Genomic DNA, 17,046 nt, shown 5'->3' with positions numbered 1-17,046 from the left:
ATTGTCTTCAACTCTTCCGTGGGGGCCTGATTAAGCTCCGATGTCGGGCCTCGAAAGCCTTTTTTTCTTGAACTGATGAGGTTAAGGACCAAGGGTGGATGAGCAGTTTTGTCCGAGTTAGGACCTCAGACCTAATTCTAGTGGAGAAGATGTTGTTTCCTAAAAGGTGGAACACGAAAGGTAAGTGGATACGCTAATTAAGTATTTTCTTTTCCTTTTGGATCAATTTCCTCATGAACTGACTTCCTCTGCTGATACAGCTACCGCGATGTACCTTGGCACGGTTAAGGATCTCTCAGGCTGGGTTACCCGGCTAGATTCAACTTGCCCATATATTGAGCGCGTGTGGAGCGACCTGTCTAGGGATCGATGGGAGTACAAGAACCATGGTGATCCCTCACTTCTGCTGTAATTGAATCTCTCAGAAGAACTATCACCGATTGTGCCCTCATTCCCTGTGTTTATATTTTGTATTTATGCATGTCTGGGAGAGGCCTCCTTGATGAGAGAAGCACCACCTGGGGAAAGAATACCCCTAAACCTGCCAAAGAGAAGAAAAAACGAAGGAAACCGTTGACTAAGCCTTCAAAATCCAAGAAGGCCAAAGTGGAAGATCCTAAGGCTGATTTAGCAGCCTTAACTCCAGAAGTATCGGGGAGTCCCCGAGCTGAAGGAGAGGAGAAAGATGATTCCTCGGTAGCACCCGAGGGAGGAGAAAACCTGACCGTTCCCCATATTGTTCAACCGGTGGCTTCTAAAACGAAACTTGATGTTGTTATTGTCCTACCTCGGGCTGAAGAGGCCTTCGAGGGTGTATCGGGTAATGTCCCTGAGCTGGTTGACGACCAAAATATTCCTCGAGTTGAGGTGCACTAGGTAGGTGGTTCGAAGGAGCCTAGTTCTGAAGCTCTCCAAAAACAAGAAACAACCTAGATTGATCCAGACGGGGTTAGTGAAGTGAGCGATTACCTCCGGGACCGGCTTTCCCTTCGAGGGAGATATAAGATGCCCAAAATGAAGAATTTTCCGGTATGGGGGCGCTCATTGGAGATAAAGATGTGTTTGAAATGATTTTTGCTACGCCGAGGAAAACCCTTGATGCCTCACTTATTTTCAGTAAGATCGATAGGCTCTGTGAGCAGGTAATTTTTTGTAAATTCTACTCGGCGCCCTGATCTTTGTCTTTCTAACTTTGTTTCTTTCACGGTTCCAGGCCAAGGTGCTTTATAATCAGACTTTTGCCAGGTTTCAAGCCAAGTTGACTCGCTACGAGGGTGAGTGCATGAAGCTTACCTCAGAAGCCGATGAGCTTAGAGCTTTTTTTACCAAGAAAGAAGAGGAATTCAGTTGCCTTCAAGATTGTTTTGAGGCGGCGTCCCGAGAGAGGACTTATCTAATTGAGCAGGTTATATAGTTTATGTTTGTTTTTGTCTACATGCTTACCTAACTTCAGTATTTTAACACCTTTGGGCTGATCTTTGCAGCTTGAGAAGAAACGCATCCTAATGAAGGACGAGCTCCGAACCCGAGACTCTGAAATTAGCGAACTCAAATGGTACGTGAGTGAGATAGCCTCTGAGAGAGATACCCTCCAAAGGAAGGTTGTCTTAGTCGTACATCAACTTCATGATGCGAGGGCGAAGAGTAATAAGTATAAAGATCTTCACACTGAGTTGGTTGTTGTGCTATATAGGGTTATGGCTGAAGCCGAGGAGCTTGTATCCTCGTACAAAGAGGATGTTGTTGCTACAAATGCTCAGGCCAGGAAGGTGTCCGAGGAGGCCGAGCTGCAATTGACCCGAGCTGTGGATCATGCCCGGTTAGAATCTCAGAGGCAGGCTCTTGAGGATATATATGCAGGGGCATCAATTTATCTGTCGAGATCGAGAGGGTGAAGACCCTAGAAGAGGAGGCTGTGGCCCTGCTTACTTCTTGAAGGTGAGTCGAGCAGTGGCTCGGAAGATGATGGAGATGAAAGCGAAATCCCCGAAGGGGAAGAGGCCGTTGAAGACCTGGGGGGCGTGACTAGAGGTGTTGAAGGCACAACCTTCGAGGGAGCCGTCGAAGGCACAACCCCGATGGTAGATTAGGGTTTTATTTGCTCTCTCCCTTGTAAGGGCTTTAGTCATAGTCCTTGTAAATGCACCCTTGTGAACTTTCAACATATATGTAAAAAGCCTTTCATTTTTCATCATTTCTCGTTTTTCCTTTGCTTTTTTGGAATAAACTATGACGCTTGTTGACAATTGGTCTGAAACTTTGGACCTTAAATTAAACCCTTAGGTTCTTGCTATTGCTGAGCGATTTGTAATGGTCAAAAGTTGACCGTTTGGGGCTTAGTCCCCAAGTCAATTTTTGACTTGAGTTCATCAACCTTTAGGTCTTAAAATCGGCCCTTAGGCTCTCACGCATTGGGTCGGTGTGACCTCTAATCGGCTCTGAGGCTCTTTTAAGTTGACCCTTAGGCTCTTACGCGTTGGGTTGGTACGACCTCTAACGTAGGCTAGCGCATAGGCTCTTACGCATTGGGTCGGTACGACCTCTGACATAGGCTAGCGCTTAGGCTCTTATGCGTTGGGTCGGTACAACCTCTAATATGGCTTTATTTTCGTTAAAGACTTTTTGAAGTTTTTGTGTTCGTCTGACTCTTCGACGGTTCGATGAGGACCTCGATTGTGAGCCGTTATGTATCAATAAATGAGCACCTTGGGAGATTTCACTCCATGGCTAAATTATTTCGAAGCCTTTTCATTGTTTGGAGCTGACATGATCGAAGCTCTTTTGCTTATGCCAAGGGTAGCTTGATTAACCAGTTCTTTTCGAAGTAATTGAAGGCCTGTGATTTTATGGTGATGTTCGGGCGTCCCCTAGTCACGTTAGTTTGGTTGGAGCCTTGTAATCGCAAACAGTGCATTTGGCCATAGCCTTTTAGTCCCCGAGTGAGGTAGCCTCGGTGTCTATATCGAGGGTATGTCTTTTTAGGGGTCTTACAAGTTTGAATATATAGCCTTGACTTTAAGATCAGGATTATGCCTTTTGTAAGGTCTTATAAATTTGAACATGCCTTACTTGAGGTCTTACAGATAGGTTGCTTGGCACAAGTATAATACATGTCTTACGTGAGGTCTTACGGATTTGGTATTGCCTTATGGAGGTCTTATGAGCTCAAGGTTGCCTTATGGAGGTCTTACACTGTTGATAATACCTTATGGAGTCTTACATTCTCTAGCATTGCCACATGGAGGGTTTTCGGGCTTGAGGTTGCCCGCTTGGGGTCTTATGGCCTCGAGTTTTTGATAGCTCGATGGGGTGACAATCGGCGATAGTCCCCGAGACATCGAATGTTTTTTTGCTCTGGAGATGAGCTCGAAGATTCCGGCCCGGAGGTCTTATGGCTTCGAGTTTTTGGTGTCAGTTTCCGAGTGTTCGAGAAATTCCTGGCCCTAAGGCTGTTTCTTGTGAAAATAGCAAACTTCTTTGTAGCGCAAAGTGTTTTGATGGAAAAAATATTCCTTTATTACTTGGCACAAGTATACATAGTTTTCACCATCGAGGGTTCGATTATTCTACGTAGACAAGGTTCATTTGACCGTTTGGCCCGATACATCATCTTCCTATCGAGACCCTCTTTGGCTTATTTTGATCTCTCTGATGAGGCGATATCTCGAGGGGTTGCCCCCCAGTATTCGAGGGTGATTGGAGAGAAGCCTTGAATACTTGTTAAGACCTCATTAGGTAGCATATAGATGTAGCTTCGTTAAAAACCTTGCAGGTAAAACCCTTTTTGGGATAAACTTCGATTGAAGGAAAAAAGTGCAATGCATGCTTTATAGCCCAAGGTCTTTGAGTCGGAGGATGTTTTGGTGTCTTCCATCGGACACCTTACTAGTAATAGCGTTTGACCATTGATATGTTCCAATTGCTTGGAAGCAGTTCGCCTTCCATGGTACCGAGCTTGTAGGACCCTTTGCCAATCACTCCGAGGACGCAGTACGGTCCTTTCTAGCTCGCGCCTAGCTTCCCTTCATTAGGGTTTCGAGTGTTTAGGGTGACTTTCCTTAGGACTAAGTCCCCGAATCTAAAATGTAGGAGATTTGTTCTCCTGTTATAGTACCTTTCGATTCTTTGTTTCTGGGCGGCCATTCAGGCCAGTGAAGCTTCTCGCTTTTCATCTAATAGTTCAAAGGCTGCAGTCATGGCCTCGTTGTTCGAGCTCTCGGTGGCATGTCGAAATTTGGTGCTTGTCTCTCCGACCTCGACCGATATTAAAACCTAGAAGCCATACATCAGAGAGAAAGGCATCTCTCCCATGCTCTATTTTGGAGTAGTTCGATATGCACATATCACCTCGGGCAACATTTCTCTCCATTTTCCTTTTGCATTTTCTAACTTATTTTTCAAGTTTTGAATGATGGTCTTGTTTGTTGACTCAGCCTCACCGTTTCCACATGGGTGGTAGGGTGGTGACAAGATCCTTTTGATTTTATGGTCCTCGAGGAACTTTGTTACTTTGCTTCAGATGAACTGCTTCCCATTATCACATGTTATCTCGGTGGGAATCCCGAATAGACACATGATATGGTCCCAGATGAAGTTAATGACTTATTTTTTTCTTATCTTCTCGAAGGCCTGCGCTTCCACCCATTTTGAGAAGTAGCCAGTCATAAATAAGATAAATCTAGCCTTACCTTATGCCGTTGGTAGGGGTCCGACGATGTCCATCCCCCACTTCATGAACGGCCATGGTGACAAGACTGAATGTAGTTTACCTTTCGGATTAAAGAATCTGCACTAACGTGATTTCCTCAGGTGCCCTCATGGATTTCTCGGAGCACATAATCAGTGTCCCTCGGTCCCAGATGATAGGGGCCCATCAAAGGTTCTTCTATATAGAGTTCCATTCTCGTCGATGTTGATACCCAATTTTTTATATATTTTTTTAATATGCAAAATACTTTCAAAATAGCATATGTATGCATATATAAATATGTCTAAATGTTTTATTACTTTTTCTAATTTTCAAAGATTTTTTAAATTAATTTATTACCCTATTTTATCCATAAAAATCCAATAATTATTCACCAAATTAATATTTTTTGTTATTCATTTATAAGACTCTCCTATTTATTCCAAAATATAGCTAATGAGATTTTTGCATATTTTTACAAATTTATTTAGTATTTTTAAAGCTAAATTGCATATAATTGCAATATTAGTCTCTTTTTAGATTTAATTACGTTTATGCCTATAAAAACTAGGTCCAATATTTTTAATTTGATAATTATATGCTATTAATCATTTTAGTACCTTTAATTTATTTTCAGAAATTATTTTACTATTTTTGTAAATCAAATAGGAAAAAATGGCTATTTAAATGTTAGCCCATTTTTCATTTCAGTTTTAGCTGGATTTGGCACCCCGGTTGGACACAATTTTAAACCCAATTACCATGAGCCAATCTCTGTCTGAACTGACCCGTGACCTAATTAAATAACCCGCCCGAATTCCCTTTTAATCCCAGCCGTTGATCGCCTAGATCAACGACTCATATCTACCCCTTCTTTTTTTAACCTGAACTAACCCCTAACCCTAATCATTTCTCACCTATAGCCGCCTTTGAATTCCCCCCTCTCCCAATTCTCTCTCAAACTCCCTCTCAAACCCTATCTGCCACCCTCAATTACCGCCTGAAAATCTGCCAAATCTATGGCCTCCGAAGCCATTGAAGGCCTGTATCTACCTCTCTTGGCTCCTACATGCTAGATTGCTATGGTTTCAAGGCCAGACTTCGAAGAAATTTGGTCCAGACCTTGGTGATTTCAGTTCTATGGTTGTCTCTGGGCACTTTTGACCTTACTCCGGCCAACCATGGCCATTGAAGCCTGACTCTCGACTTCTCTGTTTAAGATCGATGATTTTTAAAGCCTTTCTCACCATTTGGGGTTCTTCCAAAACCCTAGCCTTTGAGGTTCTTCCGATTTCTTTAGATTTGTTCTAGATCTATGTTTACTCTAAACTTCTAAATGTTTTTCTCAAGGTTTCTTTCAAAACTCTACCTCCAAAACCCCTTGTCTTTTCCAATTTAGGTTTTGTTAAAGTTGTTTTAAAGCTTTCTCTGATTTTTAACATGTTCTACTGTGTTTCTTTATGTTGTTCTTCTATTAGAGTTTGCATGTTAAAAGTCTTAGTTTATTTTGAGGTTTCTAAATCTACTTTTGTTAGTATTTGTCTGATTTATTCGTTTTCATCTCTAGAATTCGATTGATGGTGAAAACCCTAAAATATGGGGTGTAGTCGAGTTTTGAGGCTATTTGCTATGTGATTTACTTGGTTGTCATGCTCTGAATTCGATTGATTTCAAAACCCTAACTTCTTTGGACCTATTCGAGCTTCTAAGGTGCCTCATCTGTTGCTCGACTAGATTCGAAATCTTTTTGTTTCATCCTTTGTTTCTTTATGTGATTTTGACTTCCTTGAAACTAGACTACAGTTTTCAGAAAAGTCTTTTTACTTAACCCCTTTGCATGCCATTTGATACTCTCTCCTTTCTCTATTACTAAGTTACTAAGATTGACCTATATGACTACCATGTTTCGATAGTCCACTACTTACTGACTTCGTGATTGCATGACGCTTCTCTTTGTCCTAAATTCAGCCTTGCATGCCCAATACTTATGCACTCTTTTATATGCTGAATTTCCTTCTGAAATGATCTTCAATTTTGGACTGATTTCAAACCTCCTTGTGTAATTTTGATTGCATTCATGTGTTAAGTGATTGGCTCTTTCCTTGTTTTGCCTTACTGATTCCCCTGTTTCTTGGGTTGATTTGAAAACTTTCTTTAGACTTTCAATTCTCCCATTTCTGACTTGGTTTATTTGTTTATTCATGGAAACCCATGTCACTCTCCTTAAATTAGTGATTTTAAAATCCTTGACTCCCTATCTCTGGTTAATCAAATCGAACTCTTTTGGTGTCCTAATGCACCATAATCATTAGGTGGCGACTCTCCAAATTCATACCCAGTTCCCAAAAGGAATGAGTTGTCTCTCCAAATGTCAAAAACCCGATTTCCTCTTAGGAAAAAAAAGGGGCGCGACAACATGGCGACTCTGCTGGGGATCTTTAGGCTTTTCTATTTCAGACTATTATTGTGGATTTATACCTCTTTATGTGCAATTACTTGTTTATTTATTTTAAGCATTCAATTCCCTTTTCAACTGCAAAACTAACTTGTCTTCTTTGTTTCTTTCCTTACTATTGATTTAAATTATGAAACGGATGTATTTACCGCTTTCTTAACGCGAAAATACGTGCCAACATGCTTTTAATTATTGCATAATCATGCTTAACATCATATTCCACTCGTGCCAAACAAATACCATAGCAACGCTTATAATGAGTGGTTGCACTCTTCTGATATTGTCACCCCCTAAATATAGAAAAGGCATATTTGTAGTAAAACCAGTCGATCAACGGTGTAGTCGACGGTTCCGTGTCTTTTCCTCTTGAGTTATCTGCTCAAGGGTACCAGTCTAAAACCCCATAGAAACCTTACGCTGTTTAAACTGTGCATATATCATGGTCAATAGCCGAATCAGTTATGTTGTCCGCATAATGACTCTTTAAGATAGCCTTGTCCAAAGTCCACTGGGTTTCCATAAAACCCAAACGGACACTACCACGTTCTATGCATTAATTTGGAGAACTAAATATTTTTATGCCAATTGTTGATATTAAATAGCCGAGTCTGGTGGGTGTAAGGGCCTAACCTTATTTGTCTTGCAGGAATATAAGGCACGAGGTCCCCAGTTTTGGGATGATTAGTACGCCCCACTCTTGCTAGACTAGTGGACGAGTCTTCCATCAAATGACCAAATCAATGAGTGGAAAGAGAGGGTCGCCAAAGTTAGCGAAAAGTTGGAATATCTGGAATACAGTCTGCTGGAATTGGAAGGAAAAGTGAGGAAGAGAGTTACCGACTGCCAGAACGCTGAGGGAAACGAAGGAGAATACCTGGCAAAGACATTTTTACCAGTGAACCTACGCGAGTTGGAGGATTTGATGAACGAGAGCATTCAACCTGAGGAAGGTCCTACTGGGATCAAGTAGATAAGAATTTACTTTTTTGCTTTATGAAATGTAATAAGGCCAATGACCATTAATGACATTTTATTTCTTGTTATTTAGTGTCGATTTGGGATCCGTCTACTTTTATCAATAAAATGAGGCATTTAGCATTTTAAGTTCATTTAATCAATTTGTCGCTAGGCCTACCTCGGGTACAAAGAGGTCCCCCAAATTAGGACACAATTTACATTCTTGCGCTATGTTCTTAAATATCGCAACATTTTCTTATAATCCTCACTAACTTGGTTACCTTTTTGTTTTACTTTTTGTTTTATTATTCCCCTCCCCAATGGTTAGTTCGTGCACTCTGGAAGCATCATCTTATTCCACGAGATCCAGGGGCCCTCCACCCACTCCTCCTCTTAGTCCTGTCAAAAACAAGAACAAAGGCAAACTGGAAGATTTGAACAACGTCAGAAGGGAGAATGCAACTGAACGGGTAGAGGCCACTAATGATCATGGTACTCAGGTTCCTAAGGAAAATGTATCCCAACTTGAACAGAAATTGTTGAAATTCCAAGAAGAGCTCGATCAGGTTCAGAATCTGGCAAGCTTGTCATTTTCCCTCAGCACCCCGGATATCACCTTTCCCAATACTCAATACCCTACACCACCTCAAACATCCCAAAGCAATAGAATAATCTCGCTCCCCACACTGTTCCACCAAAGACCCAATGCAATACTTGTCATACCCCAAATAACACTCCGCTACTCATCCCAGATCTCCAAAACTCCATAAATGACCACTTTCACACTGACCATAACACTCCCATCTACGTGGAGACCACACCACGCTCCACCCAACCCATCTCAAGCACACCCGAGTCTGACGATAAAAACTTGCTCATCAGGAACCTGGCTGAGGAACTTAAAAAATTGACTAGCCAGATTCAAGGCGTTGAAGGAAGTAAGGGAATTGAGGGGCTGAACTATGAGGATCTTTGCATACAACCCGATGTCAAATGGCCCGAGGGGTACAAACTTCCTAAGTTCGAGATGTTTGATGGTATAGGGGATCCAAGAGTACATATGAGAACATACTGTGACAAGCTGGTTGGAGTAGGGAAAGACGAGAGAATCTGCATGAAGCTTTTCATGAGGAGTCTGAAAGGAGATGCTCTATCTTGGTACATTAGCCAAGATCCGAAGAAGTGGTCAAGTTGGGTAGGCATGGTGTCCGATTTTATGAATAGGTTCGGGTTCAACATGGAGAATGCACCGGATGTGTTCTACATTCAGAATCTAAAGAAGAAACCTACAGAAACGTTTTGCGAGTATGCTACTAACTGGAGGTTTGAATCTTCTAAGGTTAGACCTGCCTTAGAAGAGGAACAGATGAACAAATTCTTTGTCCGGGCTTAAAACCCGTAGTATTATGAAAGGCTGATGATGATTGAGAGCCACAAATTTTCTAACATTATCAAGCTTGGTGAAAGGATCGAAGAGGGTATCAAAAGCGGTATGGTTACGAACTTTGAGGCCTTGCAAGCTACAAATAAGGCCTTACAGTCCAGTGGTGTGTCCAAGAAAAGGGATGTAGGAGCCGTAATGGTGGCACAGAGAACCAAATCTCCCATCAAATACCAAACCTATCCAATGCCTCTACTCACATATCAGCCTACTCTAAACTACCAAGAACCTTCACCCTCTTACCAAACTCCACCACCCACTTATCAATCATCTCCACCACCCAAATATCAGCCTACTTCACCTAGATATTCCCAACCCGCACATGTTTACCAAGCCTACAATGCTCAACCATCCCACTATCAGTCACCTCCTACACGCCAAAACTTCGCTAGAGCTCGACCTAATTTTGACCGTAGACCTCCTAAACAATATACAACCATTGCCGAACCCATTGACTAATTATACGAGAGACTCAAAGCTGCTGGTTATGTCACCCCTATCCCTGCTATAACTTCTGAGAACCCTTCTCAGTGGGTTAATCCAAACAAATCATGTGCATACCATTCCGGCATGAAAGGACACACAATCGATGAATGTCGTTATCTAAAAGACAAGATCCAGGCTCTGATTAACAACAAAATTATTGTGGCAAAGGAACCCACTCCGAATGTTCGCAACAACCCTCTACCATACCATAAGGGTGGAGGCGTTCACATGATTGAAATAGAAGATGATTGGGATCCCGAGGGGTCTATCGGGTTGATCACAGAAGGTGATGACCCAAAGAAGCCAATAGTTACTCTTAATCTGATCGTGGTCTAGATTCAACCCTCAGGGAACACCGAGGTAAATATGGCCGTGCCACTTGAGTTTGAAATAATACCATGTGCAAAGACACCAGCGCCAATTGAGGTCGAATTCGTGTCTCCAGCAAATGCACCTACGCCATTCGAAGTTGTCGTTTTTCCACCCAAGGCCCATGCTCCATTCAAAGTAAAGATAGCCATGCCAATCCTAGTGGTGATGTCGACCATGACACCATTCCACACAAAGGTTATACCATGGGACAATACAACTAGGGCAAGGAGGAAAGGCAAGGTTAGGTTCGAGGAAACTGTTGCCGCACATGGTATGACGAGAACTTGTAGGATCTATACCCCAGAACACCTAGCTAAGTAAAACAAGCAGGCCTCCAATCGATCGCCCATCATTGAGACGGGTCCAGACGATCTTTGGAGAATAGTACAGGCCAAGGAATACTTAGTCATCGACCAGTTTAACAACACACCGGCGCAGATCTCCATATTTGCTTTGCAACAAAATTCTGAGGCACACAAGAATGTTTTGTTGAAGGTGTTGAGTGAAGCATACGTGCCAAGTAACATCACTAGCGGGGAAATGACCAACATGGTCAGACAGGTACTGGAAAGTCACAAAATTACTTTTCATGAAGATGAGCTACCACCTAAAGGGTTGGGACACAACAAAGCACTGCACATCACTGTGCAATGCGAGGACTACTTCATCACCAGGATCCTGATCGATGAGGGTTCCAGTCTCAACATTTTTCCACTGGTAACACTCAAGAAGTTGGGTAAGGGACTACACGAGATAAAGGATGAAGCCATCAATGTGAAAGCTTTCGATGGTTCCCAAAGGTCTACCATTGGGGAGATTAGTTTGTGTTTGCAGATGTGGCCAACTTGGTTTGATGTTGATTTCCAGGTGATAGATGTACCGACATCTTACAATCTACTGTTGGGACGGCCATGGATTCATGCTGCCGGAGTCGTAGCATCTACACTGAATCAAGCAGTAAAGTTTGAATGGAATCACCAGGAAGTGATCATTCACGGTGATGGTATCAATCCTATATACAGTCGCCAGACTATTCCATCAATCGATGGGAGAAAGAAGTTGGGAGGAGAGACTTACCATCACATCGAACAGGTAAATGCTGTTGACAAAAACAAATTGTGGGATAACAAGATTGAGAGTATACTGAATTGGAGTGGGTACAAACCTGGCAATGGGCTCGGCAAGAACCTCCAAGGAATCTCTAAGCCCATAAAGCTCAAGAAGCATGGCACTACTTTCGGTCTGGGATATGAGTACACTTGGGAGGAATTCAACAACTGGTTGCCACCATCGCGCGGTCCTTACTATACACTGGAGCATCCAATACCACATTTGGAGCAGGCTTTCCAACCGGCCGATGTTATCTATGGGTCAGAAGAAAAGGAAGCACTGACACCTGTGAAAAACTTGTTCTTAGAGGACAATGTCATGGATTGTTGTGTTGTTCTCGAGGAGGAGGGGGAGGAAGGTCCTTCCGTACAGGCTGTAAGCAGAGGAGCACGCGTCAATAAGTGGACCATCAGAACAACCAAGGCCCAATGAGCCTCAGGGCAGCAAGGCTAAAACAAGCACTGTTTTGATTTACTAAAAGATTTTTATTTTTTGCATGTTTTCAATTCCTGCAATAAGATCTCCAGTGTTCAAAGAAATTATTATGCAATTTATCAAAGCATTTTGACTTTTCTTATGACTCAACACTTATTACTATTGTTTTCTTTCATTACTTTACTTATACAACATTACTATTACTTATCTTGATGAACTGATGACTGTGATATGCAATGAGACAACGCAACAAACGGACATAGATTCAGAGGAAGGTGACATACCAGAAGAGATTGTTAAAGAAGTAGAGAATTTTGAGAACAGACCTTAGTCCAACCTGGATGAAACAGAAGTTGTTAACCTGAGAGATGCAGAAAACGTCAAAGGAACACGAATCAGCATCCACTTATCACCGTCAGAAAAGAAGGAATACACGGAATTTCTAAGGGAATTTGAGGACATATTTGCCTGGTCATATGATGACATGACTGGTCTAAGTACGTCTATAGTGGCTCACAAATTGCCAACTGATCCGACATATCTACCGGTAAAGCAAAAGCTTAGAAAGTTCAAGCCTGATATGAGTCTGAAAATCAAGGAAGAAGTCACTAAGCAGGTCAAAGCTAAGGTTCTCAGGGTAGTAGAATACCCGACGTGGTTAGCCAACATCGTGCATGTACCAAAGAATGATGGGAAGGTCAGAGTTTGTGTCGACTACCGGGATCTCAACCGGGCCAGTCCGAAAGACGACTTCCCCTTGCCAAACATACATATCCTGATTGACAATTATGCCAAGCATAAGTTGCAATCATTTGTAGATTTTTCGCCGGGTATCATCAGCTCTGGATGGATGAAGAAAATGCTGAGAAAGCGGCTTTCATTACGACGTGGGGAATGTACTGTTACAGGATGATGTCGTTTGGGTTAAAGAATGCAGGGGCCACCTACATGAGGGCCATGACCACCATTTTCCACGATATGATACACAAGGAGATTGTGGTATATATAGATGATGTCATCATCAAGTCCAAGAGAGCCACTCATCACATGGAAGATTTGAGGAAATTTTTCAATAGATTGTGAAGCTACAACCTGAAACTGAATCCCGCAAAATGTGCATTTGGGGTTCCTGCCGGAAAGCTACTTGGGTTTATTATGAGTTGCCGAGGAATAGAACTAGATCCATCGAAGGTCAAAACTATTCAAGAATTGTCGTTGCCAAAAAACAAGAAGGGCGTGATGAGTTTCTTGGGGAAGCTCAATTACATTAACCGGTTCATATCACAGTCTACAGTTATCTGTGAGCCAATATTTAAGATGTTAAAGAAAGACGCCGCTACCAAATGGACTGATGACTGCCAAAAAGCTTTCGACAGAATCAAGGAGTACCTGTCGACACCACCAGTTTTGGTCCCGCCCGAGCCAGGTAGACCTCTATTACTTTACCTTGCAGTATTGGATAGAGCTTTCAGTTGCGTTCTGGGGTAGCATGATGAGATAGGGAGGAAGGAGCAGGCCATCTATTATCTCAGTAAGAAGTTCACCCCATACGAGGCTCGTTATTCTCTAGAACACACCTGTCGTGATTTGACTTGGGTAGCTCAGAAGCTGAGGCACTACTTCTGTGCTTACACTACATATCTTATATCAAGGATGGATCCTTTGAAGTACATCTTTCAGAAGCCCATGCCCACTGGCAAGCTAGCCAAGTGGAAAATCCTATTGAGTGAATTTGACATTGTTTACATGACTCAGAAGGCAATCAAGGGACAGACACTAGCAGATCACCTTGCTAAAAATCCCATGGACGGAGAATACGAACCCCTAAAAATGTATTTTCCCGACGAAGAGGTATCGTTCATTAGAGAATACATTGCAGAATCATATGATGGTTGGAGAATGTTTTTCAATGGAGTAGTAAATTTCAAAGGAGTTGGCATAGGAGCAGTCCTAGTATTGGAAACCGGTCAACATTACTCGATGCCTGCCAAACTGAGATTCCTGTGCACCAACAACATGGCCGAATACAAAGCTTGCATCTTAGGGCTCAAGATGGCCATCAACATGAACATTCAAGAATTGCTAATGATTGGAGATTCCTTGCTTATACATCAGGTACGAGAAGAATGGGCAATCAAGAACTCTAATATACTCATGTATCTGTATCATATATAGGAATTGAGAAAGAGGTTTATAAAGAGAGAATTCCAGCATGTTCATAGAATCCAGAATGATTTTGTCGATGCATTGGCTACCTTGTCATCCATGATACAACATCTAGACAAGAACTTCATTGATCCCATTCCAATAAAGATCCATGATCAGCCAGCTTATTGTGCCCATGTTAAAGAAGAAGCAGATGGAAAGCCTTGGTTTCATGACATCAAGAAATATTTGGCAAGGGGAGAATACCCGGAACTTGCGAATCCTACTCAGAAACGCACCCTTCGAAGGTTGTCCAACAATTTCTTCCATAGCGGAGGAATCTTGTATAGGAGAACTCCTGATTTGGGATTGCTAAGGTGTGTGGACGCAAACGAAGCATCCAGGCTACTAGAGGAAATTCACGTTGGGACCTGTGGTCCACATATAAATGGCTTTGTCTTAGAAAAGAAGATACTCCGAGTTGGTTACTTTTGGATGACTATGGAAACGGACTGCATCCAGTATGTCCGAAAATGCCACCACTACCAGATACATGCAGACATGATAAAGGTACCTCCAAACAAGCTTAATGCAACAAGCTCACCATGGTCGTTCGCCGCTTGGGCAATAGATGTTATTGGACCAATCAAGCATGCCGCCTCCAACGGGCACAAGTTTATCCTAGTAGCAATCGACTATTTCACCAAATGGGTTGAAGCAGCATCATACAGAGCAGTGACTAAGAAAGTCGTGGTAGACTTTGTCCGCAACCGCATCGTTTTTCGATTCAGGATTCCAGAATCAATCATTACCGATAATGGCTCAAACCTCAACAGTGACTTGATGAAAGCCATTGTGAAACTTTCAAGATCAGACATAAGAATTCTACAGCCTACAGACCTCAGATGAACGGAGCCGTAGAGGCGCCAACAAGAATATCAAGAAGATATTGAGGAAAATGATAGATAACATAAACAGTGTCACAAGAAGTTGTCATTTGCTCTATTGGGGTATCGCACCATAGTCCGCACATCAACTAGGGCAACCCCCTATATGCTGGTTTATGGTACAAAAGCCGTCATTCCCGCCGAAGTAGAAATTCCTTCCCTAAGGATCATAGAGGAAACTGAGCTCGACGACGCAGAGTGGGTGAAAAGTCGTTAAGAGCAACTAGCCCTTATAGATGAGAAAAAATAAATGCAGTTTGTCATGGTCAACTTTATCAGAACAGAATGTCCAAAGCCTTCATCAAAAGAGTCAAGCCGAGACAGTTCACACCGGGGCAACTGGTGTTAAAGAAGATTTTCCCGCATCAAGATGAAGCAAAAGGGAAGTTCTCTCCCAACTGGTAGGGTCCGTACATGGTTCAACGGGTCCTGAGAGAAGGAGCCCTCATACTTGAAGAAATGGACAGAGAAGTCCAGCCGAAGCCGATCAACTCAAATGCAGTCAAGCGTTACTATGTGTAATTTTATGCTTTACTATATGAGGTAAATTGAACTACGCCTGACCTGATTCCCGTTTAAGAGGGGATACGTAGGCAGCACTATGGGTTCGGTCACAATTCAATAAAATTTCCATTTTCCCCCGTAATTGGAAACTAGGGCAGATTTTTTAGGAGGACCCTCAAAATTCCGAAGTTGATTTCAGCCAATCATCGCAATCAACAGTCAAAAACATCAAACCATTAAACTGGGGCAGAATTTTGAGGAGGGCCCTCAAAATGCCGTAGCAAGAGAGGTTGCAATGTCCTGAACCACATCACAGTTATTTAAAAAATTATTATTACTATGTCATATTTTTACTAAATCATGCATGTCTATTACTGAAATTGCCTTGTTTAGCAACGCTACCCCAATGATACATACAGTATCACCAGTTCAAAGCCGAGCAGGTCAAGCAGAGCCAGTGGGGGATACGAACTAACCACCCTTTTTTTTTACAAAACTCACGATTTTTTGGATGCAGGCACTTGAATTGCAAAATCATCGAATATACTATACACTCACAAGACAAACACTGTTCAGGAATACAACTCTCAGAACTATTGCACTTACTCATAGTTGTTATCCGTACACAACAGTGTCCCCAACAGGCACAATATCCCCAACAGTTACAATATCGCAATATGCTATCAGCTAAGAAAGTTCTATTACCATTTGCTATCTTATTTTTGCATAAGGCTACTATTCTGTCTTCCAAGGTTAAGCTCTACCTCCATCTGCGTTCTTGCATTGCATAAGGCTGCCATTCTGACTATAGAGACTAAGCTCTATCCCCATCTGCATTCTTGCATTGCATAAGTCTACCATTCTGCCTTCCGAGACTAAGCGTTGTCTCCATCTGCATTTCTGCATTGCATAAGGATACCATTCTGCCTTCCGAGACTAAGCTTTGTCTCCATCTACATTCTTGCATTGCATAAGGCTACCATTCTGCCTTCCGAGACTAAGCGTTGTCTCCATCTGAATTTTTACATTGCATAAGGCTACCATTCTGCCTTCCGAGACTAAGCGTTGTCTCCATCTGAATTTTTACATTGCATAAGGCTACCATTCTGCCATCCGAAGGCATCATTGTTCGTAGGAACCATTTTCATAGCCCGAGAACACCATGCCATGGCCTGATGACCCCTTTTTATCTTTTTCATATCATTATTCAAAGGCATCATGGTTCGGAGGCATCATTCTCATAGCCCAAGAGCGTCATTTCATGGCCTGCGAATCCTTTATTATATGCCTCATGGCCTAGGACATCATGGTCTAAGGATATCATCTTAACTGCCCAAAGACAACCTTCATGGTCCGACGGAAATTTGCATCATGCTTAAATTACGCACCATATATGTTTGTATTGCTTATTTGCAGGAAATCTAGTGAGCAACGGCCATCTTGGTAGGAGCCATCCCGCTCCGGTTCCCGCAACCCTATCAGACTTCAACCATTCACCCTGTCGTTA

The 17,046-nt window shown here is 42.4% G+C and overlaps 1 protein-coding gene across 1 annotated transcript; it reads left to right on the top strand.

Annotated features, from left to right (window-relative positions):
• Positions 1-480: 480 nt before the first annotated feature.
• On the top strand, positions 481-8,112 carry LOC138885558 (uncharacterized). The gene is made up of 5 exons (XM_070166518.1): positions 481-867; positions 1,214-1,405; positions 1,485-1,769; positions 1,861-1,938; positions 7,852-8,112. Exons 1-5 carry the CDS (start codon positions 481-483, stop codon positions 8,110-8,112), a joined length of 1,203 nt encoding a protein of 400 aa, XP_070022619.1.
• Positions 8,113-17,046: the final 8,934 nt, after the last annotated feature.

This window comes from Nicotiana sylvestris, chromosome 2, assembly GCF_000393655.2.
Source record: "Nicotiana sylvestris chromosome 2, ASM39365v2, whole genome shotgun sequence".
Classification (NCBI taxonomy): Eukaryota; Viridiplantae; Streptophyta; class Magnoliopsida; order Solanales; family Solanaceae; genus Nicotiana; species Nicotiana sylvestris.
Note: the sequence above shows the minus strand (reverse complement) of the source record. Positions and strands in the feature narration are given on the sequence as shown.

Excerpts from the sequence above, each read along its gene's own strand:
- LOC138885558 (XM_070166518.1), top strand. The coding sequence starts at position 481 with ATGTCTGGGAGAGGCCTCCTTGATGAGAGAAGCACCACCTGGGGAAAG. Across the intron at positions 868-1,213 it reads AAAATATTCCTCGAGTTGAG|GCCAAGGTGCTTTATAATCA; the intron begins GTGCACTAGGTA and ends TCACGGTTCCAG. Across the intron at positions 1,770-1,860 it reads CAAATGCTCAGGCCAGGAAG|GGGCATCAATTTATCTGTCG; the intron begins GTGTCCGAGGAG and ends ATATATATGCAG.